The sequence below is a fragment of the Cornus florida genome, unplaced genomic scaffold, assembly GCF_030987335.1.
Source record: "Cornus florida cultivar Cherokee Brave unplaced genomic scaffold, ASM3098733v1 CherokeeBrave_3.0.0_Hap2_Chr02, whole genome shotgun sequence".
NCBI classification, from domain to species: Eukaryota; Viridiplantae; Streptophyta; class Magnoliopsida; order Cornales; family Cornaceae; genus Cornus; species Cornus florida.
The window spans coordinates 70,580,451-70,608,323 of NW_026775572.1; the positions used below are offsets into that span (position 1 = coordinate 70,580,451).

General features: G+C 36.0%; 2 protein-coding genes across 2 annotated transcripts; both read left to right on the top strand.

The window, feature by feature from the left end:
• Positions 1-1,592: 1,592 nt before the first annotated feature.
• Positions 1,593-3,693, top strand: LOC132287525 (LOB domain-containing protein 40-like). Its single transcript, XM_059789786.1, has 2 exons — positions 1,593-1,776; positions 3,033-3,693. The coding sequence occupies exons 1-2, from the start codon at positions 1,593-1,595 to the stop codon at positions 3,584-3,586; spliced, it is 738 nt and encodes a 245-aa protein (XP_059645769.1). The 3' UTR covers positions 3,587-3,693.
• Positions 3,694-5,879: 2,186 nt separating this feature from the next.
• LOC132295293 (uncharacterized) lies at positions 5,880-27,173 on the top strand. Its single transcript, XM_059793492.1, has 10 exons — positions 5,880-6,300; positions 7,052-7,117; positions 20,763-20,943; positions 23,661-23,857; positions 23,973-24,023; positions 24,717-24,808; positions 24,957-25,021; positions 26,089-26,180; positions 26,467-26,571; positions 26,682-27,173. The coding sequence occupies exons 1-10, from the start codon at positions 6,022-6,024 to the stop codon at positions 26,817-26,819; spliced, it is 1,266 nt and encodes a 421-aa protein (XP_059649475.1). The 5' UTR covers positions 5,880-6,021; the 3' UTR covers positions 26,820-27,173.
• The last annotated feature ends 700 nt before the right edge of the window (positions 27,174-27,873 follow it).

Sequence of the window (27,873 nt, forward strand, 5' to 3'; positions counted from 1 at the left end):
TTATAAGAAAATATCACATTTATAGGTCACGTAATGACCTGTAAATGTGTGAGTGTGTTACATGTCAAAACAATAAAAATAATAACTCATCAAGTTAAAAAATAACTATTATTTATTTATTTTTCAAGTAATTACAAAAGTGTTGTGACCTATTTGACTTAATTCTTTTATCAGCTTTTTTTTTTTTTATTTTTTTTTATGCATCCTATTGTGATTTTCTAGGACCATATAATAATTTATGTTGAGCTCTTACAGTGTTGAGTATGTTAAAGTGCCTCATTAGGAAACCAAATTGCTAAATAAAAAAAATGTGTTTTCTTCTTCTTTTCTTTTTTTTGGTAAATTTGTAATTAGCTTTGCATGCAAGCTTAATCTCGATATAAGAAAAAGGCAAACAATCAGTGCCACTACTAAATGAGATATGGAAGTGTGAAAAAGCTCTAGTTTTCAATTCTCTCTCCTCTAATGAAACCGTTCTCCCTCTAATCACTTAAATACCCCCTCTATGCCTTCCCAAGCTATTTCTGTAATCTTCCTTAAATCTATGCCTCTTTCTTTCCATAATATGTGTGTGTGTGTGTGTGTGTGTGTGTGTCTATATATATAATCAAGCTAACAAGCAAGCAATATATATTATCAAGCTAACAAGCAAGCAAAATTAGGATAAGGATGAGCTGCAATGGGTGCAGAGCGCTTTGCAAAGGCTACACCGAAGACTGCATGCTCAGACCCTACTTGCAGTGGTACTTCCTCATCTTAGTAGAAGATCAATGATTCAAGTCATATAAGGGGTTTTGATATGACCAGAAATATATATATAAGGGATTTTGTGGTATTATAATAAAGTACATATATTAAACAAAATAAGAAAAAAAAAAAAAAAAAAATCAGGGGTTGTTGCTTATGTGAGTATTAGTTGCCTCCGTCATTTTTCAAGGCTATAACTTAGTGGAACTTCCTTATCTTCTAAAGTAGAAGAACATTGACTCAAGTCTCGTAAGAACCTATAAGTGTGTTCCTTGTCAAAAAAGTAAAAATAAAAACTCATCTAGTTAAAAAAACCAATTATTAGTTTTTTTTCCAAGTAATTAGACCGATTCACCTCTGGTACAAGCTTTATTTAATTTTTTTTTATATGTCCCATTGTGATATTCCAGGACCATATAATAATTTATGTTGAGCTCTTACAGTGTTGAGTATGTCAAAGTGCCTCATTAATAAACCAGATTGCTACATCAAAAAACGTGTTTTCTTCTTATTTTTTCTCTTTTTTTGGTAAATTTGTAATTAGCTTTGCATGCAAGGCTAATCTCGATGTAAGAAAAAGCCAAACAATCAGTGGCACTACTAAATGAGACATGGCAGTGTGAAAAAAACTCCAGGTTTCAATTCTCTCTCCTCTTATGAAACCGCTCTCTCCCTCTAATCACTTAAATACCCCGTCTGTGCCTTCCCTAGTTACTTCTGTAATCTACCTGAAATCTCTGCCTCTTTCTCCCTCTAATATATATATATATATATATATATATATATATATATATATATATATATATATATAATCAAGCTAGCTAGCAAGTAAAATTAGCAAGAGGATGAGCTGCAATGGGTGCAGAGCCCTCCGCAAAGGCTGCACCGAAGACTGCACCCTCAGACCTTGCCTCCAGTGGATCAAATCCCCCAACTCCCAAGCCAATGCCACTCTCTTCCTTGCCAAGTTCTATGGTCGTGCAGGCCTCATCAACCTCATCAATGCCGGACCTCAACATTTCCGCCCTGGTAGGTCAAACAAAGCAAACCTTATTTTATAAACGTTTCTTCCTCTCTCTATCTACAGGTACTAAAAAATTCAGAGATTGCGATGAAAGCTGAGATCAGGCGGTGAGAGCTGAGATCAACCCAATTGAGTTGATATAAGCCCTCCTAGTGTCCAGTAGAGTTCATCTCAGTCATCTCCATCTACACCAAGATAAGATGACAGAAATTCAGAGATTGCGATGAAAGCTGAGATCAGGCGGTGAGAGCTGAGATCAACCCAATTGAGTTGATATAAGCCCTCCTAGTGTCCAGTAGAGTTCATCTCAGTCATCTCCATCTACACCAAGATAAGATGACAGAGAAGATGCTGATATATATTTAAACACACACAATATCACATTTTGTTACAAAATGCTCCATTAAATATCACATTTTGTTACAAAATATCCTCATGTCTGAACTATTTTTCATTAAATGACCATAATTTCTTTTCTTATTAAATTACACTTAATCTAATTTTCTTATTGAAGTAAGTTATGAAACAAATTAATTCACACTCTTTTGATGACGTATTTTCAATTAAATTTTAAATCTTGTAATAAATTGTTTAAATAAAAACATTAAGTAGAAAATTTAAAATTTTAAGCAATTTTTTTATTTTTCATGAATATATTGCATGAAAAAAAAAGATATATTTTTTTTATTTAAGTAACTTATTAATTTTTTTTTAATATATTGTATAAAAAAAAGGAAATTCTTTTTACAGTAAAAAATTTCAAACCAAGTATAAGAAATTTTTTTTATAGATAGCAAAGTTTTAATAATAAGTCAATATTTTTAAAAAAATGGTATTTATAAATCTATTTAATCTTTCAATTGTTATGGTAAATTTATATTTATAATAAAATTAAGGTAAATGATATAATTAATATTTAGATAATAGAAAATTAATAAAGATAGTTTAATAAGGAATGACAAATTAAATAGAGATGATAAAATTATGGCAGGAGTTTGCAATTCAGTGGGTTATTTGTAAAAGTCTAATAATTCAGGTTTTTTATTTTATTTTTTCCCCTCACTTTATGCTTTAGTATTTCAATGACATTTCTTTCTGTAGGTTCTCTTAATAAAGCAATATAGCCCTTTCTCTCTCTATATACACACACCCACATAATATACTCCATGTTTGCACTACTTCAATTACAAGGGTTATGTTTGTAATCTTTTTTATTTTATATTTTTGTTAAAGAATTTGACCCTGAATTGTATTAATACAGCGATATTTAGGTCACTTCTATACGACGCATGTGGGCGGATAATTAATCCGATATACGGGTCTCTCGGGCTACTTTGGTCAGGAAATTGGCACCACTGCAAGTTAGCCGTTGATGCAGTGCTCCAAGGCTCTCGGATCATGCCACTGCCCATCGAAGATGCTACTGCTGCGTCCCACCCTGTCACGCCTATCAACGTCTCTGATATGCGCCACATTGCCAAGGAGTCCGGCGAGCTTCACCGGACCCGAACCCGGAACCGGTTCAAGCGCTCAGGTGACCGTGGCAAAGACCAGGTCGACCCGGTTCGGTTCTCAATCTCCGGTTGGGACGGCAATGTCATGGGAAGGTTGAACGGGGCTCCGAGAATTGACTCGTCGATGTTTTCTGTTGAGAAGATGAAGAACCGGACCGAAACGGGTCGGGCTGTGAAGTCCGAGAACCACGGTGAAGAAAGCGAGGTGGGTTTGGAACTCACTCTTGGCTTCAATCCGGTGTTGCGCACCAACCTGTCTATGCTGGACTCAAATGTGATCAACGTCCCTGATAGTGACTGAATCAAGGGCTAGATTGATCTGAGGACTTCTAACTTGTTTTTGCCGTTTTTTAAAGCATAGTTTTTTTTAGATGTTAAAGTAATATGGGGTATGTTTTGGTGTATCTTGAGGACAGAATAGATGGTATATGCACTAGTACGTGATGTTTTTAATGTAATTTCATAATGAAATCATCACACATCACTTTCGTTACACCAAATTCATGAGACCCTTTTTAATCAGTTGTTTCTTAGCCCAGTGTAAACAAAATGTGGAGTGGCCAGCCTTGGAAGATCGTAGCCAGTCAAATAAATTGGCGTGGGCGCTCGCCAATGGGCAGCCTCTCCATACCAAGAAAAGTTGCAGATTCGCCGTCACTCAAAATTGTGACTCCGACTAGGACTGTAACCAATTCAGTCTCAATCCAAACTTAACTCGAATCGGGTTAGGTTGGGTCAATTCGAATTATATTTAATATGGGTTATGGTTATAATTCGAACCGAATATTTTTGAACGAGTTGGATCGGGTTGACGGGTTGAATTTTTTAATTTCTTTTTTTTTTTTTTAAATTTATATATATGCTATATATATAATATATTATTAAATATATATTTGACTATATTATTATAAAAAAACAAAATATTTTTAGGGCAAATCATTTCAGCCTTTTTATCGCCTCCATCTCTAATTCTCTGTGAGAACTTGCCCTCTCTCTTTCCAACTGCAAACTACAAATCTACAAGAATAAGAAGTTCAAAACCCATATATTTCATTTTTATCTATCTGTCTGCAAGAATCAAAAGTTCAAAACCCATATCGGCATTTTCATTTCAGATTGTTCAAAAAATCAAAACCCAGATCTTTCAGTTTCCATCGCCCGCTGTTCCAGTTCGGGTTTGTCGTTCGCAAGCTTAAAAAAATAAAGAAACCCTCACTTCTATGCATTTTCCTATATTTTCTTTTCTTTGGTGGATGGAATTGATTAAGCCGCTGCCAATGTGCTTGTACGAAAAGAGTAGTCTTGGGCTTTGTTTGGAGAGGTGGATTTTTTCTGTTCTTTCCTGGAAGTTTTCATGGATGAAGACAGGCTTCGATTCTTCTCTTCGGCTTCATCTTTCTCGATCTGTTTTTGTCTGCGCTCTTCACTACAAAATGGTGTCCCCTCTGCAAAATCACAACAGTATAAAAAAATTACGGTCAGTTATGACACACATATTGATATTGTTTGAATGAATAAAGAAAAATGCATTAAACCCATTTAAGTTTAGTAATCCATTACCCCAAAGATTTTTTTTATAAAGTTTAGTAATCAATTAATCATGGTCTGTTAGAGGGGCGGCGGCGGCAGCAAAGGGGACGGCAGAGAGAGAAAGATAAAGGAGAGAGAGAGAGAAAGAAGAGGAATGAGAGAGAAAGAAGAAAAAAATTAATTAATTTTTTTTTTTTAATTTTGGGTTTCGGGTTGGATTCGGGTTGAGTCCGAGCTCAACCCGAATATGACTGGATTTTGACAAAATCTAATCCGAACATGAACCCAATTTGTAAAGTTAAAGTCCAAATTTCAAAATTTCAACTTGCGCTTGGGTTGGGCTGGATTAACCCGCTCAAGTTGCAGCCCTAGCTCCGACTACCTCTATGATGTTTTTTCTCTCCCTCTTTTTCAAATTTAGGAGTCCAACAAATATTTAGTCAAATCTTTTATCATTGTACCATCCAAATGTAATAATTATATTTACAAAGACCCACTTCAACTAATGTGATTCTTTATCATTGGTTGTTGTAAAATATTTACAATTGTTGTAAAATATTTACGAATAATAAAAATAAAATAATTAAATTAAAACTTAAGAAATATAATTAATTTATTAATTTTTAATAAATTATTTTACAAGTCTCGCCTATAGATTTAATCTCAACTTCCATCTATATCTTTGCCAAACACCGAAAAAGAAAATATTTTACTCTAAAAAATTTTTTTTTTCAGGAAGTTTTTTATACCGAAAGAAACAATTCTTATCATTGAAATTTAAGTACCAACCACCTTAAAATCATCAAAAATTTGCAGAACTTAAATCTATTGTCTATTTCCATTCTTCATAATTAATCTCATAGATGAGAATAAAACACATTATAAAATTACATAAAAATTGACCAAACTTCATTGAATGCTTTGTTTGTTTGAAAATAATTGATCATGAGATATATATATATATATAATTTTTTGTAAATAATTGTATTGTAATATGGTATTTTATATTTATGGAGTAGTTTTTAATTTTTTCCATGGTCTTTTCCATCTATTTGTGGAGAGATGAAAAAATATAGGAATTACTTTCTTTGGATTAAATGATGAAAACTTCCTCTATCCTTCTTTTCTTTAAACCACCGTTCTAGGGTTTCTTTCTCACCCTCCAAACAAACCTCCATTCGCTGCATTTCACAAACTTTTTCTGCAATGGCCACAAGGTTCTTGTTTTCAAGAACGATAACCCAAAGCCTTTACCAAACTCTCCATCATAGTCGTTGCAATGACACTCCCATTATCTCAAAGTTCCTCAGAACCCTTCACTCTCTGGTTTCCACGGAATTCCAATTCCATCCCTCAAATTGCAGGGCCATGTCCTCTTCCTCCAACTACGAACCCGAAGATGCCGGAGCATCTGTTGCCGCTGCGTTAAATCTCGATAATCGGGTTCCGGCCACCGTCATCACCGGCTTTCTGGGTTCTGGAAAGGTTAGATTTTTCTGTTTTGAAAGCATTAATATTGTTATTATTCTGATTATTTATTTCATATTTTGAGTTTGAGGATTTTGGGGCCATTTGTGATTTCTTTGTGGCTTCTGAGGAGAACTGTGGAAAAGAAAAGATATATAACAATTTGTTGGTTATATGTTATCTTTGTATCAAAACAAAACTCTGGAACTAAGCCAATAAATTTATTAGGCTCTTGAGTTTGAGGATTTTGTGGTCGGTCCTAATAATGAGTGTTTTGATATTGGTACTACATTAAATAAGAACATTTTTATCAAAGGCATTTATAATTACATCTTTTTCCTGAATTGTTTAATTTGAAATCTAAGTAGAATTATTTACTATTATTACTATTATTGTGAATATTATTAATTATTCAGATGAAATCAGTAAATTCGCGAAAATGAACTCACATGTGAAAATATTTGTAAATATGTAAGTATTCAGTTATTTTTGTATGCATGTTCTGTTTTTGATTTGCTTTTCAAGGGGACAAGTGTAAATTTCAGATGTAAAAAAATAAAGAAATTGCACATATGTTGATGTATGTATTTATGCTAGGTAAAGAGACTAGATTAAGCTTTGGCATGATATAGGTTGTGCTATTGGTTTTTGAAAGATATGAAAGCTTTCATGCACTAATTATTGTTAAAAATGTCCATTTGGGACCAATTATTGAATTTTGCTTCTATTATTCTTAAAAATCTTGCTTACATCATTCGTATTGTGGCAGACCACTCTGTTGAATCATATCTTGACATCTCAACATGGGAAACGGATCGCTGTCATTGAAAATGAGGTATTAAGGTCTACCTGTCTTGAGGCTCTGAATTTTGGGCTACTGCTTTGAGTTTTATTGGAATATACATGTCTATGTCTCTCTCTCTCTCTCCCTCCCTCCCCCCCTGCCTGTAGCAATTTCAACTATTTATGTATATTTTGTTCCCCCGCCCCTCTAAGACTTGTTGAGCTGAACAATATCTTTTCTTGCTACTAGCTTTGATGTTTTTTTTTTTCTTTCCTAAATGGAGGAAAGTTTTTATGAATATAAACAGTATAATACAAGAGAAAAAGTGGGGGCCTACCCCATATAAGACAGAAAAATCCTTAAAGGAAAAGAATCCTAGGACAGGCCCTTGGAAACAAGCTAACTAGTTAATAAAATCAAGAACATCGTGCAGGCAAACCCCCACAATGTCCATCACTTCCCACAGAATACATTTAGCCAATTCAGTTGAGTCTTTGGACTTATTGTTGTGTAGTTTATCATTCCTTTCCATCCAAAGAAAACGCAATGCAGCAGTGAAGAGAATTTTGAACATTTTGTTTCTGATTGAGCTCCCTGAGAATTGTTCAGTAAGATCCTGAGCCATATCATTAATTGAAAAGTATCTCTGTAAATTCCATTGGCAAACAGATGACAGGTTCAACCACACCTGCCAAGCAAACTCACAATAGCAAAAAAGGTGGTCCACATCTTCTATGTTTTTATAGCACAAACAACATCTTGAGACCAGAGATATCCCTCTTTGTTGAAGATACAAGTTGGTAAAGATTTCTGTAACACCAAAACAGTATGGGTTGACCATCTAGGTCTCCCCCCATTCCAACATAACTCAAACCAGTAAACCTTCTGTCTTTTTGACCCTGCATGCATTCCATACAAATTTAAATGTGAACTGTTTGGAGTGCCATCCAAACTTATCATCTCCCCCATGAATAGGTTACTGAAGGAGATATTGAAGCACCCTATTGGTGATGTTGTCAAACTTGGACACATCCCACTGGCCTGCTGCAATAAATTCTCTTAAACAAAACTGTTTAATGGTTTTATTTTAACTGATTATAGATTATAGTAGGTTCTGGTCTTGAATTTGTTTAATGATGGTAAACATAAAGCTTTGCATTAAACACAACATGCTTCATTGCTTTTCAACCTTTGATAAATTATTCATAAAACAAATTTCTTCCTGTTGTGGTCTGAAACAAAATTAAGGAAAAAGAGAAAAAAAAAAAAAAGAAAAAAAGAAAAAAGGATGTCTCATGTGCCCGGGAGCTATACAAAAAACAAGAAGGTAGAGATAAAGAAATTAATGGATGAGTCTTATGGCCCCCCCTCCCCCTCGGTTTGAACAGCTTTTCTAATACTTGATGGTTGTGACATACAGTGACGGAACCAAAAATTTATTTCAGTGGGGGTGACTTTGAATTGTAAGGAGATAAAAAAGAAAATTCACCTAAATTAATATTTAACTTAATTGTACATTGGTAATATTTTCATAAAATTCATAACAATTGTCCTCAACTAGTTTCATGAACCTTACAAGACTGCTAAATATATCACTAAGAGAATTAACTCGGTGGTATCTCCTCTACCTCTCAAAGTGAAACGTTTTGAGTTCAAGTCTTCATAAGGTTAAAATGTGTACCAGATTATTTTCATGGATAAAAAATCAACAATGCTAAATTTGTATGTCTCAATCTCTACGTGATAGTCCTAATTAGTAGGATCAAAGGCAAGGTCACAAGCAAATAAACTAATAAATATACTTTGTCTCTTTTCATCTCAACCATAGATTATTAGGACTTCTCGTACCATCTTTAGACTAGCACTTCTTCCATGAAGAGATAATTTGTCAATGAAAAGAATAGAAAGAAAATTATTTTTTTAGTTATTCAAAGAGCGAGTCATGGATGGTGGAGGGAGGGATAGTGGTAGAGAACAGTGACAACAGCCTTTTAAAGTATATAAAAGGCGTGGCAAGGAGGGTTCTAAGGGTCAAACCTTAATTTGGCATATGCTAGACGATGGGGGTCCAGTTGGAGTCTTGCATAATTAGGGGGTTTGGTCAAATTTCATTATTTTGGTAATTGCATCAATTAAGTTATTTGTTACTTTATTAAGTTAGAGTCAACTTTTGATTACCTTGTTTTGGTAAATTGCATAATTAGATTAAATTGCATCAATTAAGTTATTTGTTACTTTATTAAGTTAGGGTCAACTTTTGATTACCTCCATTGTAGGGTAATCCAAGGGTCATCTTTTATTATAAAAAGGATACTATGTAACTCTGAATACTCAGCGAATGATTAAATAAAATTATCCTTTGAGATTTCTTTGTGAGTGATTCACAAATTCGGAGGGTGTGAGGCCTTCTCTAGGTGTGACACGTAGGTCCTATTGGAGTGATTCCAATAGGCTTTTCTTTGTTAATTTCAATCCTTCTTTTCTACTAACAACCCCCGAATCTTAGCTTCGTTCCTGAATTTCTAGCCCATAACTCTTATTTACTTTCTTCTATTTGAGCCTGTCCTTTGTCCTACATCAGTTTTTGGTATCAGAGCTTTAGTTGACATCATGTTGACACAATCAGGAAATGAAAGATCGGGTATTAATCAGCAAGATGAGCTGATATCCAAGCTTGTAGAGTAGCTCAATGGGTTGAATGTCCGATACAATGAGTTAGAAGCTCGAATGTGTCAGCCTATTAACAATTTTGCTCCTGCTTCATCTAGTACAAATGATGGCAGTGGTCGAGAGCAACAACATCCTTTAAATGTGTAGCAAAGGCAGAATGTGAGGGCTGATCCACCACCACACCTAATGTTCGAGTTCCGAGAAATTTGCTGGGAATGAATTATCATGTGCCACATGATAACGCTGGGGATATCACAAAGAAAATTAAAATAGAGGTGCCAGATTTTGAAGGTAAGGTTGATCCTACTGTATTTTCGGATTGGCTTGCTTCGATTGAAGAATATCTTGATTGGTATGATATGAGTGATGATCGTAGAGTGAGAGTTGCTAGAATGAAGCTTGTGGGCCTAGCAAAAATATGGTGGACTGGTGTTGAAGGGGATATTAGGAGGCTGGGACAACCACCAATTAGCACATGGCAAGAAATGAAGGCAAAGCTTCGAGAGAAATACATGCCGGCCAATTACCATGACAAATTGTGTGATCAACTTATCAATCTAAAGCAGGGCAGCATGTCAGTTGCGGAATATATGCAAGGATTTGATGAGTTAAAGACTAGAAGTCAAGTTGTGGAAGACCCGCGCCAAACACTTGCAAGATTCAAGGCTGGTCTAAGGTCTGGTATCAGAAAGAAATTGCTTCGCCAGTCATTATATGGTGTTGAACATGCTTTTCAGGTTTCATTGGACATGGAGGAGTACTTGAGTTATCAAATGGCTCGAAGATCTGGATATCAAACCTGGGAGGCAGCACCCAATAAGTCCAGTGGTGGAAATCGCAGCACACAATCAGTAACAACGCAGCCGAATGGTGGAAATGCTGGATCAAAACTGCCCTTTTCTAACATAGCTGATCCTAAAGGGAAGAGTATTGTGGCCAACAAAGGTAGTGGAAGGAGTAACAAGTGCTTCAAATGTGGAGAAACAGGTCACATGGCATACTAATGTCCAAAGAAAAATTTACACATTGGAATAATGCCTGAAGAAGAGCCAGAAGAAGAACATGGGGGAGAGGGCAAAGGGAACATGTTTGACTATGGGATCTACAACCCTGATGATCTAGAAGAGGATGAAGATGTTCCATCAATCTCCGTTGTGAGGCACATCCTTGCAGCCCCTAAAGTTGACGATGAAGATTGGCGACGCACATCTATTTTTCAAATATTAGTTCGTTATGGGAATTAAGCTCGAAAGGTCAATTATTGATAGCGGAAGTTGCATGAATGTTGTGTCTGTAGCCACGGTTGAGCGCCTCAAGCTTTCAGTCCAACCATATCCACAACCATTCAAAGTTTCTTGGATAGATAGTACTTTTATTCTGAATCTTCCAAAAGATGTGGCTATTGGAGAAGATACTTGGTGTATATTAGTGGGCACTGCAAAGAAATGGGAGCAGGCTTGTGCCAAGAAGCAACAGAAGCTGGTTCAGATATCCACCAACTTGGTAGATGAGGTCTGGAAAAACCAACTGCGGGAAGAAACTAATCCTGTAAGTGATAAGCTAGAGGGGTCTCGCGCATCAAAAGATCATTTTAGAGGGTTAAGTTTTCCTACTATTTCCTCGGTTGGTCCTAATGCAGCAATTATGCATTATAAACTAGAGGAGAAAACATGTTTAGGACTTGATCCAAACAGCATTTGTCTATTCGATTTTGGAGCACAGTACCTAGATGGAACCAACTGGGTTGCTCTTTATGTTCTTGCTCAAATACATTCGTGGAAGGATAGCCTTGAGTTTCAACATGGTACTGACTATGGAGTTCGTATCAGAGGTGATGGGTCAGATGCTAATTTTGTTATGGGGTTGCCTAGAACTAGTCGAGGATATGATGCTATAACCATTGTTCTGGATCTTTTTTCGAAAAAGGCGCATTTTCTTCTATGTTCTATGATCTCCAATGCTGTCCACAATGCCAAACCTTTTTTTCAAGAAGTTGTCTGACTTCATGGGTTGCACAATACTATTATTTATGATCGAGCTTTGAAGTTTATGTATTGTTTTTTGGTGCAGATTATGGAAATTGCTGAATACAAGGCTGAAATTTTCTTGCTCTTTTCATACTCATGAGCAATTTCATCCCTTTAACTCGTCGGAGCCGAGTTTTTCCAAGCTGGAGAGAATTGGTAGAGAACAGTGACAGTAGCCTTTTAAAGTATATAAAAGGCGTGGCAAGGAGGGTTCTAAGGGTCAAACCTTAATTTGGCACATGCTAGACGATGGGGTCCAGTTGGAGTCTTGCATAATTAGGGGGTTTGGTCAAATTTCATTATTTTGGTAATTGCATCAATTAAGTTATTTGTTACTTTATTAAGTTAGAGTCAACTTTTGATTACCTTGTTTTGGTAAGTTGCTTAATTAGATTAAATTGCATCAATTAAGTTATTTGTTACTTTATTAAGTTAGAGTTAACTTTTGATTACCTCCATTGTAGGGTAATCCAAGGGTCATCTTTTATTATAAAAAGGATACTATGTAACTCTGAATACTCAGCGAATAATTGAATAAAATTATCCTTTGAGATTTCTTTGTGAGTGATTCACAAATTCTGAGTGTGTAAGGCCTTCTCTAGGTGTGATACCTAGGTCCTATTGGAGTGATTCCAATAGGCTTTTCTTTGTTAATTTCAATCCTTCTTTTCTACTAACAACCCCCGAATCTTAGCTTTGTTCCTGAATTTCCAACCCATAACTCTTATTTACTTTCTTCTATTTAAGCCTGTCCTTTGTCCTACATTAGATAGTCGAGATGCAGACTAGAGATGATGGAGTTATTGTCTTGAATAGATTACCTATCATCTCTAGTCTGCATCTCGACTGAGTTGAAAGATTCCAAGAATCAAGCGAATTGAATAAATTCTTGATGTGAAGACGAACTAAAATTGCAAACAGAATCCAAGTCAATTGCTGTGATGCATCAATTAGGGTTTGAGATTGAAGAGAAACAAACTGCTGTGGCAAACAGAGAGAGAGAGAGAGAGAGAGAGAATGGATGCTATAAAATTGTATGTGAGAACCAACTGTGGACTGAAAGCGAGATGAACAGAGGTTGCTGCAATTGTGAAAGAAGTGGAGCTACTGTTTGCAAAGAACCGAGGTAGATGTGCAATTGGAATAGAAGAAGAAGAACGATGTGGTGAAATGAATTCAATTATATTGAATCTGTTAATATTTTTACAAGAGCCTCTGTTGGGCTATATATAAGAAATTACAGAGAGAAAAATCAGCAACTAACTAAAATTTGAAAACCCTATAATCAGGAATTCCTGATTCTCTATCAATCAAATCCCTAAACTCTAGGAAACAAATATTTACACAAATCCCTAAACTCTAGGAAACAAATATTTACACAATTTTAGTGCTAACCTACCACTAATCAAGGAGACTAACTCGTATTTTTCCACACTCCCCCTCAAGCTGGTGAATATGTGTCAACCATTCCCAGCTTGGAAATAATTTCTTGGAAGATAGCACGGTTGAGCCCCTTTGTAAGAACATCTGCCATTTGACCTCCCGTGAGAACGTATGGTGTGCAAATTAATCCACTTTCTAGTTTTTCCTTAATAAAATGCCTGTCTATCTCGATGTGCTTAGTTCAGTCGTGTTGCACTGGATTATTTGCAATGTTGATTGCTGATTTATTGTCACAGTAAAGTCTTATTGGCCCACTCCATTTAATCTTCAAGTCTTCCAGTATAATCTTCAGCCATAACAACTCACAGACACCTTGTGCCATTGCTCTAAACTCGGCTTCTGCACTTGACCGGGTTACAACATTTTGCTTCTTACTTCGCCATGTTACCAAATTGCCTCCAAGGAATGTACAATAACCTGAAGTAGACCTCCGATCCATAGGGGACCCTACGTAATCTGCATCTGTGTAGGCTTCAAGGACAAGCTCAGAGTTTCTCTTGAACATTATCCCCTTCCCAAGATTAGCTTTCAAGTAATGAAGCACACGGTAGGCAGCTTGAAGATGAATCTCCTTGGGGTTATGCATGAATTGGCTGATGACGCTAATAGAATATGTTATGTCCGGCTGGTGTGGGCAAGATAAATGAGTTTTCCAACTAATCTCTGGTACATCTCTCTATCTACTGCTTGATCTCCAATAGCCTCTCCAAGTCTATGGTTCGGCTCTATAGGTGTTGCAGTTGGTTTGCTTGCGAGCATTCCTGTTTCCTTAAGAAGATCGGTGACATACTTTTGCTGCGAGATGAAGATACTTTGTCTAGAATGAACCACTTAAATCCCTAGAAAATACTTCAATCTCCCCAAATCTTTTATCTCGAATTCTTTGATCACACATTGTTTCAAGGCTTGCTTCTCCTTCTCATCATTTCCAGTCATAATTATGTCATCCATATAGACTATCAAGGCGTGACTTTCGCTGAAACTGAGTGTTTGATGAAAAGAGTGTGATCTCCCTAACTCTGCTAGGATCCTGTAGCTAACATCACCTTAGTAAATCTCCCAAACTAGGCACGGGGTGATTATTTTAAACCGTCTAAGGCCTTCCTTAACTTGCATACCTTGTTCCCTTCAACTCCTCCAAATCTTAGCGGGATGCTCATATAGATTTCTTCTTCTAGGTCACCATGTAGAAAGGCGTTCTTCACATCGTACTACTGTAATTGCCAATTAAAATTGGCTGCTAATGACAACACGATCCTCACAGTGTTCATTTTTGCAACTGGAGCGAAGGTCTCTTGGTAATCAACTCCGTATGTCTGAGTGTACCCCTTAGCAACTAGCCTTGCTTTGTAGCGCTCTAACGATCCATCAGCCTTATATTTCAAGGTAAAAACCCACTTACACCCTACTGCCTTCTTTTCTTTTGGTAGATCAACTACCTCCCACATCCCATTTTTTTCCAATGCGTCCATCTCAACTCTCATTGCTTTCCTCCATTCTTCATTGGATAATGCCTCAGATAAAGTGTTTGGAATAGAGATTTCATTTAGACTCGTGAGAATACTCCTATGGGCTGGTGAGAATTTCTTTTAAGGATATATAATGAGATAGAGGGTATAATGGTCATTTGGTACACTCTCGAGTTCCTTTCCTCACGGCTATGGGCAAATCTTGGTTAGTTATTTGAGGTCCAGGGAGATCGTGTTCTATACGTGGAGTAGGTTCAGATATCGTTACCTCATTCTCAGGAGTCAGGTTGGAGGTTTGGGCCTGCACTAGATCAGGAGCTGGACCTTGCTTCCTCGAGTACACCTTCCCTTTCCCATACCGTACGTGATTAAGAGTCATAATATCCTTCACAGGAGACACAATAGGAGACATAGGTGACAAAACAGGAGATTTAGGCTTAGGTACTAAGTTGGATGGAGTGTTTGATACAAGTAAGAGAGATGGTGAACGAAGCGAAGACGGTAAAGCGAGTTGGAAAAAATTCTTGTCTTCCATGATAGACGACTCCCCCTGAAGATAAGGTTCAACAAAATACGGTTTCGCTTCCGCAAATGTGATATCAACTGAGATATAAAGTTTCCTGGTAGGAGGATGAACACATTTGTAACCTTTTTGTGTGGACGAGTATCCTACAAACACACACGTAATAGCTTTAGGATCTAATTTGCCCCGGTTGTTGTTATGGACATGAACAAATAAAGTGCACCCAAATATCCTAGGGGTAAGGTTGTTTGTGGCACTAAGGTCGGGGTAGAATTTAGAAAGGGCTTGCATTGGACTTCTTGACCCTAAAACCTGTGAAGGAGTCTGTTTATGATGTAGGCAGATGTAAGTACTGCTTCCCCCCAATAGTGTTTTGGTACATTTTTATGAAACAAGAGTGCTCTAGTAGTGTTTAGGAGATGACCGTTTTTCCTTTCAGCTACTCCGTTTAGTTGTGGAGTATTAATGCAAGATGACTCATGAATAATTCCTTACTTTTGAAAGAAGGGTGACAAGACTTGATTGAAGTAATCCCTTGCATTATCAGACCTAAACCTCTTTATTTTGATACCAAACTAATTGCGGATCATTGCATGGAAATTAAGAAAGATATTACTCACATCTGATTTGTTTTTGAGTAAAAATATCTTAGAGACTCTAGTGCAATCATCGATAAAGGACACAAATCACCATGAACCAGAAACATTTGGGACTGTGGAGGGTCCCCATATATCACTGTGAGTTAAATAGGAAGGGGATGAACTTCTCTTATTGCTAATGGGAAAAGCTACACGAGTGTGTTTTGCGTACTCACAAATATCACAATGAAATGTCCCAATATTTAATCCCTTAAACAAAGAAGGAAACATGATTTTTAGAATTGCAAAAGAAGGATGTCCGAGACGAAAATGATGCAACCATATGATATCTTTATTGGAAGAAGAGAGAAACGAAGAGGATAAATTTGTCCTGATCATACTCGGAAGGCTCGGTGTCTCATGGTAGTAGAGTTCTTCCTTTTCCTTAGCATGTCCAATTCTCCTCCCCGAATCCTGGTCCTGAAATTCATAGTAAGAGGGATAAAACGTAACATGACAATGTAAGTCTCTGGTAAGCTTTTGAATGGACACAAGGTTAGCGGACAATTTAGGAACATGTAGAACATTTTTAAGAACAAGACTAGGGGTGATATGGATATCTCCTACACCAGCTACCGTGGTTGTGGTTCCATCAGCAACAGTGATTTTCCTATTGCTAGGACATTTGGTATAAGTGCTGAACTGGTTTGAGGCATGTGTCATGTGGTCTGTGGCTCCCAAGTCTATGATCCATGAATACACAAACAATTTATTAGAAACATTTAATCCAAGGGAGAATAAAGACTCACCTGAGAGGGCTAAAGAACAAGCACCAGAAGTTGGTTTCTCGAGGTTCCCAACAGGTTTCTTAACTTATCTATTTCTTCACCGTCGAATCCTCCATATTCTTTTGCCTGGTTCTGACCCACCTGTGAGGTCACATGGGCTTGTTTTTGTTGCCGTTGCTGCTTTCTTCCTTTGTTTCCCCATTCTCGGCTGGATGTGGGTGGTTTCCCGTGTAATTTCCAGTAACTATCCCTGGTATGTCGCGACTTTTTACAGTATGTACACCAGAGATTATCTCGGTTTGCCCCCTTTGATAATTCCGCCTTTCCATGTTCAGCATTTTGCGGTTGTTCTAGAGTGAAACCCCGCTTGTTGTCACCAGAGACTACGAGTGCTGAGTTGTCAATTGATTGAGGTTCAAGCATGATTCCTCTCCGACTCTCTTCAGCCCGAATCAATGAAATCACCTCATTAAGAGATGGTACCTCCTCCTTGCCCAAAATTTGAATTCTGACTTGATCAAATTCAGAGTTTAGGCCAGTGAGAAAATCATAAACTTGATCTTTTTCAATGAAATTTTTGATAATTATAGCGCATTCACTGCACTTCAAATCAATCACCCGGTAGTAATCCAGTTCTTGCCACTGGTTTTGCAGAAAATTGGCATACTCAATCATGGACTTGTTCCCCTGTTTTGTAGACGCTGTCTTTGTCTTGATCTTGTTTACTTGCGCTTGGTTTTGCAGAAAATTGGCATACTCAATCACGGACTTGTTCCCCTGTTTTGTAGAAACTGTCTTTGTCTTGATCTTGTATACTTGTGCCGCATCACGAACCTTGGAGTAAGTCTGGTTGAGAGCGTCCCAGATGGCCTTCGCAGTTGGTAGGAACATGCATGTATCGCAGACATAGTTATTAAAAGCCCAAGGCGCATCGAGGCGCTAGAGGCCCCTTGGAGCCTAGGCGCGAGGCGCACGGCGAGGCGCGAGGCGAGGCGCGAGCCTGAGTGATGTGAGGCGCACAAGTATAATTTTAAAACAATAATTCTTAACAAAAATAACACAATTAAACAATGAACATCCAATAATAAAAACACTAAATAGAATGGAGTCAATGGAGTGATGGACCAAGTTAAATTCAGCAAACAAACATTCAGCAAACAACATTCACACTTTCAGCAAACACCATTCAGAAAGATGCATTCAAAATTTAAATAATCTAGCATACAGCATGTAGCAAAATTCAGTAAATTGCATTCAAAAGAAGAAAAAACAGAACACAACAACACAAAAAAAAACAGAAGAGACAGGCAGCCTTCAAAGAAGAAAGGAGAAAAAAAATACAGCGAGAAAAAAAATACAACGAAGAAAAAAAATACAGGCCAGAGAGAAAAAATAAATAAATAAATAAATACAGCAAGAAAAAAAATATAAGCCAGAGAGAGAAATATATATATATATATAGACCCAGAAGAACAAAAACATAGATGGAGAATAAGATAGAAGGAAAAAAAAATAAAAGAGACCCATAAAAAGAAAGAGACCGAGAAAAACACAAAACTAGATATATAGAGAGGAGGAAGAAAAAAAGAGACCCAGAAGAACAGAAACAGAGACGGAGAAAAAGATAGAAGGAAAAAAAAAAAAAAAAAACAGAGACCCATAAGAACAAAAACAGAGACCGAGAAAAAGATAGAAGAAAAAAAAATAAGAGACCCAGAAAAAGAAAGAAGAAAACCAGAGATATAGAGGTGAAGAAGAAAAAAAGAGACCAAAAAAAAAAAAAAAGCGAGATATAGAGATTAGAGAATAAGCAAATGAAGAGGAAGAGAGAGAGAGAGAGAGAGAGAGAGAGAAGAGGAGGAGGAGGAAAAAAATTACTAAACTGACCTGGTAGGTTGATTCGGTGAATCCGGCTTCATCTTCGTCGGATGGAAGCAACTGATAGCCTTCTCTTCTCTTCTCTTCTTTCTTTCTTTCTCTTTCTTCTGTTTCCCACTCCCTCACGTCTTTATTTCTGCTGCAGCTTTTGCTATAGATTGATTTGTTTTGTTGACTATTGTGATACATTGGGTTGCCTCATAAGTCACAAGAGGACAAATTTCCATTTTGTACTTAAGTTTTTGTTTTGTATTTTCAGTTTCCAAAAACTGTAACTATATATATATATATAATAATAATATAAAGTAAAAAAGCAAACACATGGTACACGTAATACATAAAAGGAAACAGCCAAACAAATTATAAAAGGACCACAGAATATATGAAGCGCGCCGAAGCGCGCCTCTTAAGCCATCCAAGGTGCAGCCCAGGCGCGCGCCTAGTGAAGGTCGCTGCGCCTGGGCTAGCATGAGGCGCAAAAGCTGCGCCTGTAGGCGCCTTGCGCCTAGGTGCGCGCCCAGGCGCGCTTTTAATAACATTGATCGCAGATTTCGGGTGTTATGGAATTCCACAACCAGGACATGACCATTGAGTCCTCCTCGTCCCACGCTTCGAAACCTGCATCACCTTTCTTTGGTCTCGTTCCCAGCAAGTGACTTAATTTCTCTTTTCTTTTTAGAAAAGTTCGAACCAATTGAGACCATTTCAAGTAGTTTCTTCCATTAAGTAGGTACGCCGGTTGAATATTCTGCAGTTCACTTGTGGAGTGCTGAACCTGCTCTTCCTTGGGTGATTGGGAAGGTTGAACAGTAGTTTCTGACAATCTTCAATAATCGGCTATGAAGGCTGGACAAAAGGGTTATGCGAAAATTGGCAAAAGAAACTGCCAGAGAATGACTGCGATGAAGGCAAGTCATAGAGAAAATTGGCTATGAAGGCCTGAACAGAAAAGGAAAAAAAAAAAAAAAAACACCACACGGTTTTTTTTTTTTAGGAAATCCAAGCCTTACGGCTATGATATCATGTGGTGAAATGAATTCATTTATATTGAATCTGTTAATATTTTTACAAGAGCCTCTGTTGGGCTATATATAAGAAATTACAGAGAAAAAAATCAGCAACTACCTAAATTTTGAAAATCCTATAATCAGGAATCCCTGATTCTCTATCAATCAAATCCCTAAACTCTACGAAACAAATATTTACACAAATCCCTAAACTCTAGGAAACAAATATTTACACAATTCTAGTGCTAACCTTACCACTAATCAAGGAGACTAACTCGTATTTTTCCACAAACGACAATGTGTTGCAGTTGTCTGCGATTAGGGTTCGCTATTGATGATGCGTACTGATGGTGTGATAGAAGAGTTGCAAGAAGAAAAGCTATTCAAGTTGCAAAGAGAAAGAAATCTGATTGCGATCTGATAGCGATTGCAGTGGTTGGGATTGATACAAATCTGATTGTTCATTGTAACTATTGACATCATGATCTTTCACTGTACAATCTCAAAATGTAGTAACATCTTAAGTGTATCCCAAGGATAGGTAGCATTGCTTATCTGTAAGTTCCCTAATTAAATGTATAACATGGGGAATGGTGGTGCCATGAGTCAAAATTATGATAAATATGCTGATATCTCATGGATTGAGTGACATTGAATTCCAATTCGTCTTTAGATAACCAAAACCAAAATGCTGATTCTAGTACATAATTGGTGTAAGACTCTGGTGGATCACTATTTTGGAATCCCTTGTTTTCTGGTTGTTGTTGTTGTCAAACTTTTCATATATGCATGTTGTTGGCATTGTCTCATGTTGGTAATGACTGCACACCCATCAGCCACCGTAGGATTATGCCATTTGCTATATTCAATAAAAAAAAATGTTATTTCTATTGAAAAGTTTGTGAAACATGAACATTAACCCGCAGTCTAGAGTAGCCAGAGGCCAATTTCTTGTCTATACTCAAAACTGAACTTTTATTTTTTTACAGTTCTACAGCTGGTTCAAGTAAAACCTCACTTTCTTATGCTTTTTTTCTTGTTTTTCCTTGATTTTCTTGTTTGTTAAACAGAAGATTGCTTGAACATCATCTGGTAGTATATACAGCAAGCTTACTTGTTTTGATGTAGTTTGTAGTTTGTAGCATTTTTTTAGAGATTTTGTGCTAAGATTTTACCAATGAAAAGACCGTAACTACTGTTGGTAGCATACTATATGCTGAAAATGTGCTTAGTTATGTTGGTACTTATATATAATTGATTTCCATTTTTCTTTATTTTATTTTTTTAATTTTTAAATTTTATTTTCATTGCAGTTTGGTGAGGTGGATATTGATGGTTCATTGGTTGCTAGTCACTCCTCTTCTAATGATAACATAGTCATGGTTAATAATGGTTGCCTGTGCTGCACCGTGCGCGGAGATCTGGTCAAATTGCTTCTGGAATTGGTTAAGAAGAAGCGTGACAAATTTGATCATATTGTTATAGAAACAACAGGTATATCCATTTCCTCTATATATTCAAGTACAATAAATTGTTGTACATGTAAGTAAATAGGCACATATTTTATTTATATAGTTCACGTATAATTATATGCACACACACAAATATTTTATCATATAGAAAAGGTTTAAATGCTTTATGTCCAGAAGCTCTTTTTTTTTTTTTTTTGTTATGTATTTTGTGTTATATTATTTCTCTCTCCGTGTGTATACACAAACACTGTTTTATTTTATTCAAATTAGTAATGGTTTGGGCTTTAGTATATTGGGCTTATGGATTGGGTCTTGAAGTGTTGGAGAAGGCCTAGGTGGAGATATTAGACTTAAGGTCCATGGTATTGGATGTGTGTGTATATATATATATATATATATATATATATATATATAATAGATTATATTTTTAATTGTAAGTTACATGTTATATGTGTATATATATTATTATTTTTATTGCCGTTATTATTATTATTATTATTAATCTCTTATTAGACTTAGAGTGGGATTTAGTACATATATATATTTATGTATTGGTCTGGGGGGTTTTCTTTTACGTAAAAGAAAACAGAGGCAGAGAGAGACAGAGAGAGACGACCAGAGAGGGAGAGAAGGAGGAGAAGGTGAAAGGGCAGGAGGGAACGAAGGCAATATATAGTTGCTGGAGTTGGAGAAGAAGACCAGAGATTTTACAGAGAGTTTGTAGGTGGATTAGTTGTGTCTTAATTAGTTTAGGTGTTTCTATTTGTGTGGTTTTTCTTTTTCTTTTTCCTTTATGTTAGTTATGCTTCTATGTGGGAAAGTTTTTTAAAAGACACATTGTATGGCTTTGGGTAATTATAATTTCTTAGTGATTTTCCTCTCTTTGGATGATTGAGTTATTTGAGGTGGGATTTCCACAATTAGCTTTTCTGAAACCCTAAATTTATTCTATAAACTAACCATTCGACCTAATGATCTCACCGTGTTTTTGGGTTTTAGTAATGTTGTGGCAGTTAATTAAGTCAAAACTTATGTACTATTCTTAGCTTAGAATGACATATAACTTGGGACGTGTAACATTGTGTGTGTGTGTTTTTTTTTTTTTTTTTTTTTTTTTTTTCGATAAGTAGGATGTGTAACATTGTTTTAAGCCATGAGTCCCAATAAACTACTCTACATCACCTCAAACCAACTCCGGCTTGGTATAGGAAATTTCTACCACATGCGGAGCAGCAATAGCAAGACTAATTGCATAATAGAATTCTTGAAGAAAAGATGGTGCAAAACCAAAACTTGATCAAGAGAAGAGACTCTTGACCTAGGAAGCATGAATACGGATACAGGACATGGATACAATAAGATACGGGTGCAGGAGGATATGCTAATATAAAAATAATAAATTATATTTTTTTATATACAGAAAAATTGATTTTATGTTATATATATTGTATTTATATATATTTTTTTATAAAATATTATGATTAACAAACAAAATAAGAGTTAAAGAGTCATATTGCATAATTTACATTGATAAATTTTGTACTAAATAACGATATGTATTTCAATACTTCTTTTTTACATAAATTTTAAACTTTCCTTAACAATTATACTATGATAGTATTGTTAAAAAAACTACATTTTAATGTTCAAAAACTTATTAAAAATGTGTTTTGAAGTGTTGACAAGCTTCGGTTACGTGATCAATGTATCTAAGAAGTATCATATACGTGTTAGAAATAAAAAAAAATATATTTTTAAATTATGGATACGTTTAGGAAGTATTGGACACGTATCTATGAGTACGAGTATCGGTATCCAATACAGACACAATACGGTTACGTCACTCTTGAAGAAGTATTCGTGCTTCCTAGCTCTCGACAAATATTTGCTGTGTGGATGAGGAATGACCTAGAAATTCAGAACATTTAGTGACATGACGAAGTATGCCATGAGTTGATGGCTTCTATAGACCTCAAATGACTTTCCCTGATTGACTTGCATCCACGAAAAATCCTTTTGATTGTTATTCTACTCATGTGAATAAGTAGGTTTGCTTTGTGAAGGCACCACACAATAAAGGGGTTGAAAGTTCATGGTGATATAAGACTGAAGGTCAACTTCACACGATTTACCAATTATAAAGTAATGCCCCAAGTATTTTCACTATTGAAAATAGTGAACTAATAATGGGGGAACTACTCAACTAGTCTCCACTGTGGTGACGCATGGGTGGCCTAGTGGATAAGTAGTTTCCCGGGGCAAAGTATAAACTCGGAAGCCTTGAGTTCTACTCACAGGGCGCAAAAACTACTGGATTAGAAAAAGTCTCTATTGTGGCTACTTGAGATTTGTATGAAGGAAAAACCTCGTTGAGTGATGGCGCAAAACAGGTTTGTGTCATCAGTCCATTCTGTGCTGGGCTGGGCCTCAAGGGACCTGGCCCAGTCAACAGGCCTGGGTCTCACAGGCTTTTTTACACTCCTATTAGTGCCCTGCTCAAAGGAAGAAAAGCTTTTTTTATTTGTTTTCTCCTTTATTTGGCTTTCTGTGAAGCATCAGTTCTTCTTGGCTCGCCATAGAGGGGTGTGATGTTATTTCTTCTCATAGAATATACATCCTATTAAGATTAGTTAGTTGCATCCAGCAAAGACCTGAAAGTCAGCTGTTTACTTCACCAGCTGCAGGTATTGAGGGTATATATATGATATATTGGTGGATTTTTTTAATGTTATTTTACAGGGCTTGCAAAGCCAGGTCCGGTGATTGAAACGTTTTGTACTGATGAGATGGTTTCACGATATTTGAAACTTGATGGAGTTGTTACTTTGGTTGATTCTAAGCATGCCATGCGACATTTGAATGAAGTGAAACCTAGATTTGTTGTTAATGAGGCAGTGGAACAAGTTGCCTATGCAGACCGTATTATTTTAAACAAGGTATATTAGATTTCTTCTCAATAATCAGGAACTTTACCTAACTTATTATGACTTTTGAAATTCAATGAATTCTTTTTCTACTATCTTTATGCTCTTCATTATATAATGTTGGCAGATAGATTTGGTGACTGAGGCTGACTTGGAGGTGTTGACAAAGCGAATTCAGGTAGGCTTTTACCTTGTACATAGATAGATTTTCCTTGTATCTTTGAAATGTAGCTACTCATTGAATTGGGAGGGTTAGAGGTGTTTTTAGGCTGTGCCAAGAGAAACTGAACTTGTATGAATGTGGAAAGTGGTAAAACGGTTGTTGGCATTTTTATATATAATTGATTCCGGCACAATGATCGATGCTTTGAAGTGTAGGCACTTCTTTGGTTAGTTCAGCTGTGGGTTTTGCTGTTGCCTTTTGATAAGCCAAATTTAACTTTAGTCTGGTTTTGATATATATTTCCATATTAATGTTATGGTCAACTGGTCTACTAAAAATTGCATTATGTGAAATTTGTTATTTTAAAATTTCCAAGCACAATAAATAATTACAATTTTTTACACAATAGATCTCTGTTTGTGCAGTCAATGGGGTTTAAATTAAAATGAATAGAAATGAAAATTTAAGAATGCATTTGAAGCTTACATGTCTATAACAAACAAGGGTTAATACTGAAAGTGCTCAATAGGTTCAATTATTCAACTTATTCATGTAATAGGTGTAGCCTTGTGTTAGTATGTTGCTTAAGTTGTAATATATGCTCTACTGTTATAGCTTTATGTTAAAATGTACAGTCATTTCACTTTCATCTTTCCTTGGCATGCTATTGATTATGCAGCTTTTGGATTTTTGGTGCACTTTTGTCAGCATATCAATGGGATGGCACAGTTAAAGCTAGCTAAATATGGCATAGTCGACATGGACTTTGTTTTGGGAGTGGGCGGTTATGAACTAGATAGGTGATTCAGAGTTTTTTTTGCTTTTTTCATAGTGTTTTTTTTCCCTCTTTGTGGTTAGGAAATACAAATGGTGCTGCATATCCATATTATAAGTGGTATCGGGTAATATCATATTCCATGACGTCTGAACATGCCATTCGTTTTGCAGAATTGATTCAGAGGTTCAGTCGGATAGTTCTCATTGTGAATCCCATCAACATGAAAGTGCTTGTGGTACTGTTATCTGATTCAATATTTTTTCTCTTTCTTTTTCTCCCCTTGTTTTACTCCCTTATTCTGGATCATGGAAAAGAAAAATGGGAGGAAGACTGGCATTGAAAATCTTCTTCCTGATTGCAAATCCATTTTTGATATTTGTGCAAGTTTTTTTACTTGCTAAATTTCTCTTCTAATTTTATATTGTGCTGTCTTGTTATTTTCTGTTCGGTTTAGTTAAACAAATTTTATTTTAATCACATATACGACTATTTTGACCATTACAATATTCTAGCGAGGCTGGAGGAGCACTAGTACTTTCATTTCTTTATTCTTATGATATTTTTGTCTGATAAGTATGTTCTTTATACATTGTAGTCTCTCATCATCGTTGTAGTCTTTCATCATCATTGCTATTTTGTTTCTAGTTAATAATCTTTTAAATGGATGATTGTATTACTGTGTGCGTATGTTCCTAATACATTATATGTTATGTGTAATGGCTTATGTAATATTCATGGGTCTTGGAGCTTTCCCATTTGGCCCTTGATTGTGAAGTTGCAAGAAAGGGCAATGTGTTACCTTTTAGCACATGTTATGCTGAAAATACATTATTTTTGTTCTTTATATAGCGGGGTTATATAGTTGATACTTTACTGATAAAAAACAAAAATTAAAAAAACAAAAGAAAAGAAAGAAAGAAGAAAGAAATTAAGGTAATATAATTAAAGCCAGAGCTATATCCATGATAGAGTTCTTATACATTCTTGGTTTCAATATGTAATTCTTAATACAACGGTTATTGAAGAGCATTTAATTCTGTCCCATAAACTGCTTAATCATATTTTCGGACCTCTCTTTCTTCTTCTTTTTTGAGTTCAGAATTTCGAAAAGAGAGTGTTTACAATGAAAGTGACCTCCAGAATTGCTCATTTCTCCTCAGTAATATTTGTGTCATTTAAATGCTTTATATTAGACTATTGTTCCAGATATTATGATAATTTAGTATTTTTTTCCCGAAGTGGCATTTGATATCATTTCTCATGTTTGTTGTTAACTTTTCTTTAACATTTTTTTCTAAATAGAACACCACAAAGGACATCATCACAACCATGTACATGATTCTGCTGTCTCCAGCGTTAGTATCGTCTCCGAGGGAACCCTTGACCTTGATGAGGTAACTAATACTTAAATTCTGGCTTGATGTTAGTTTTTATTTTCTTTATCAACTTGTGGAACTTTATAATGTTTGAAGCCTCGAAGGTGGAACTCTTGTCTCACATCCTGTTATGATGCTGTCGTCTGCATATAAATTGTTCTCTTGTTACTGGAGAATGGTTGGACCATTCCCATAAATTTTGTTTCCTTAATAATTTCTACTTTGGCATTTTTGTGGATTTGCATTTTCCATACTTAGATCCCACTGCCCGCAGCTTATTTTCTGGTTTTGCATGATGCTTCAGCTTGATGATTGGCTTGAAAGACTGGTTGAAGAAAAGGGGGAGGACCTGTACAGGATGAAAGGAGTTTTGTCTGTGAAGGATTCCCACGAGCGTTATGTTTTTCAGGTTCTCACCTAAGTGCTCACCACCTTGCTTTTTGTGACTTAAGTGAATTGAGTACAAGTTAATCTCATCTGTACTCTTTGTCTCTAATTCTTGTTCATCTGTTTTTCTAGGGGGTGCATTCCACTTTGGATGGCTGCCCAGGCAAGACATGGGGACCCGATGAGAAGAAGATAAACAAGCTCGTCTTCATAGGAAGGAACTTGGATGAAACTTCCCTAAGAAAAGGTTTCAAAGGTTGCCTAGCGTGAGCAGAATTTGGTCCGTGAACGTGTAACAATAGATCAATAGCTCAAACGAAGCGCCTGACCGTGGCTTTCAGTCATCAACCATTGCATATATATATATATATCCATGGGTTTGGCTCGGCAATGAATTGGATCCACATACTGTAAAGTTCAGTTTCTGCAAAGACGGACATGAACCCACCCGAGACTAAATTCTTCAATGTACCTTTTTGAAAATTCGTTTCAGTACTTCAGGTTTATAGTTCATAAATTTATATTGTTGTCGTCTTTTCTGTCACTTCTTGTTTCAGTTATTCTGTTTAGATTTTATTATACAGTAATTATCAATAATTTATTGAAATATTTATTTTGGAATCAGGATTTATGTTTAATTTCATGATAGTAATTATTTGGTTCCGAGATTGAAAAATACTTGCCTCTGCACTGGTGAGGAGAAACCCCTTTCGCACCACTGATGTGGGCAATGATAGAATGACATGTTCATTTTGAATTATATGTATATATGGCTTGCTGTAATTCTATTTAGCTATTATCCTATTTTATTCATCTCGTCTTTCTTTCCATGGTGCTTATTTTTAAATTTTTATTTTTTTATTTTTAATGCTTGGGACACCCTCTAAACCTTTATTTGGTTTCTTTTAATTAAAATCTCAGCTTACCTACCAAAAAACTAAAAAACAATAGATTATCAAACAACACACAAAGCAGGTGTAGACACATTCTCTTGACTTGTGAATATTGTGAAGATTTTTGGATAATTTTGCTTTGTGTGTTGTTTGATAATCTATTGTTTTTTAGTTTTTTGGTAGGTAAGCTGAGATTTTAATTAAAAGAAACCAAATAAAGGTTTAGCCCACAAAGCAGGTGTAGACACATTCTCTTGACTGTGAAGATTTTTGGATAATTTTATAAAAAAGAATGCTATCTCAAGCAAAGAATTTGCTTCCATCTTGTCTAATTAAATAACACCATCATCCAAATACTTGAAATGGAATCCAAATATGGTGCACCCAAACAACATCTTTTCCGGTGTCGAGCGAAGAGAAGAAATAGTCTT

Bases quoted from the DNA above. Each gene is read 5' to 3' on its own strand.
- LOC132287525 (XM_059789786.1), top strand. From the start codon at position 1,593: ATGAGCTGCAATGGGTGCAGAGCCCTCCGCAAAGGCTGCACCGAAGAC. The intron at 1,777-3,032 runs GTAGGTCAAACA...GTATTAATACAG, and splicing joins ACCTCAACATTTCCGCCCTG to CGATATTTAGGTCACTTCTA.
- LOC132295293 (XM_059793492.1), top strand. From the start codon at position 6,022: ATGGCCACAAGGTTCTTGTTTTCAAGAACGATAACCCAAAGCCTTTAC. The intron at 24,024-24,716 runs GTAGGCTTTTAC...CACTTTTGTCAG, and splicing joins TGTTGACAAAGCGAATTCAG to CATATCAATGGGATGGCACA. The intron at 26,572-26,681 runs GTTCTCACCTAA...CTGTTTTTCTAG, and splicing joins ACGAGCGTTATGTTTTTCAG to GGGGTGCATTCCACTTTGGA.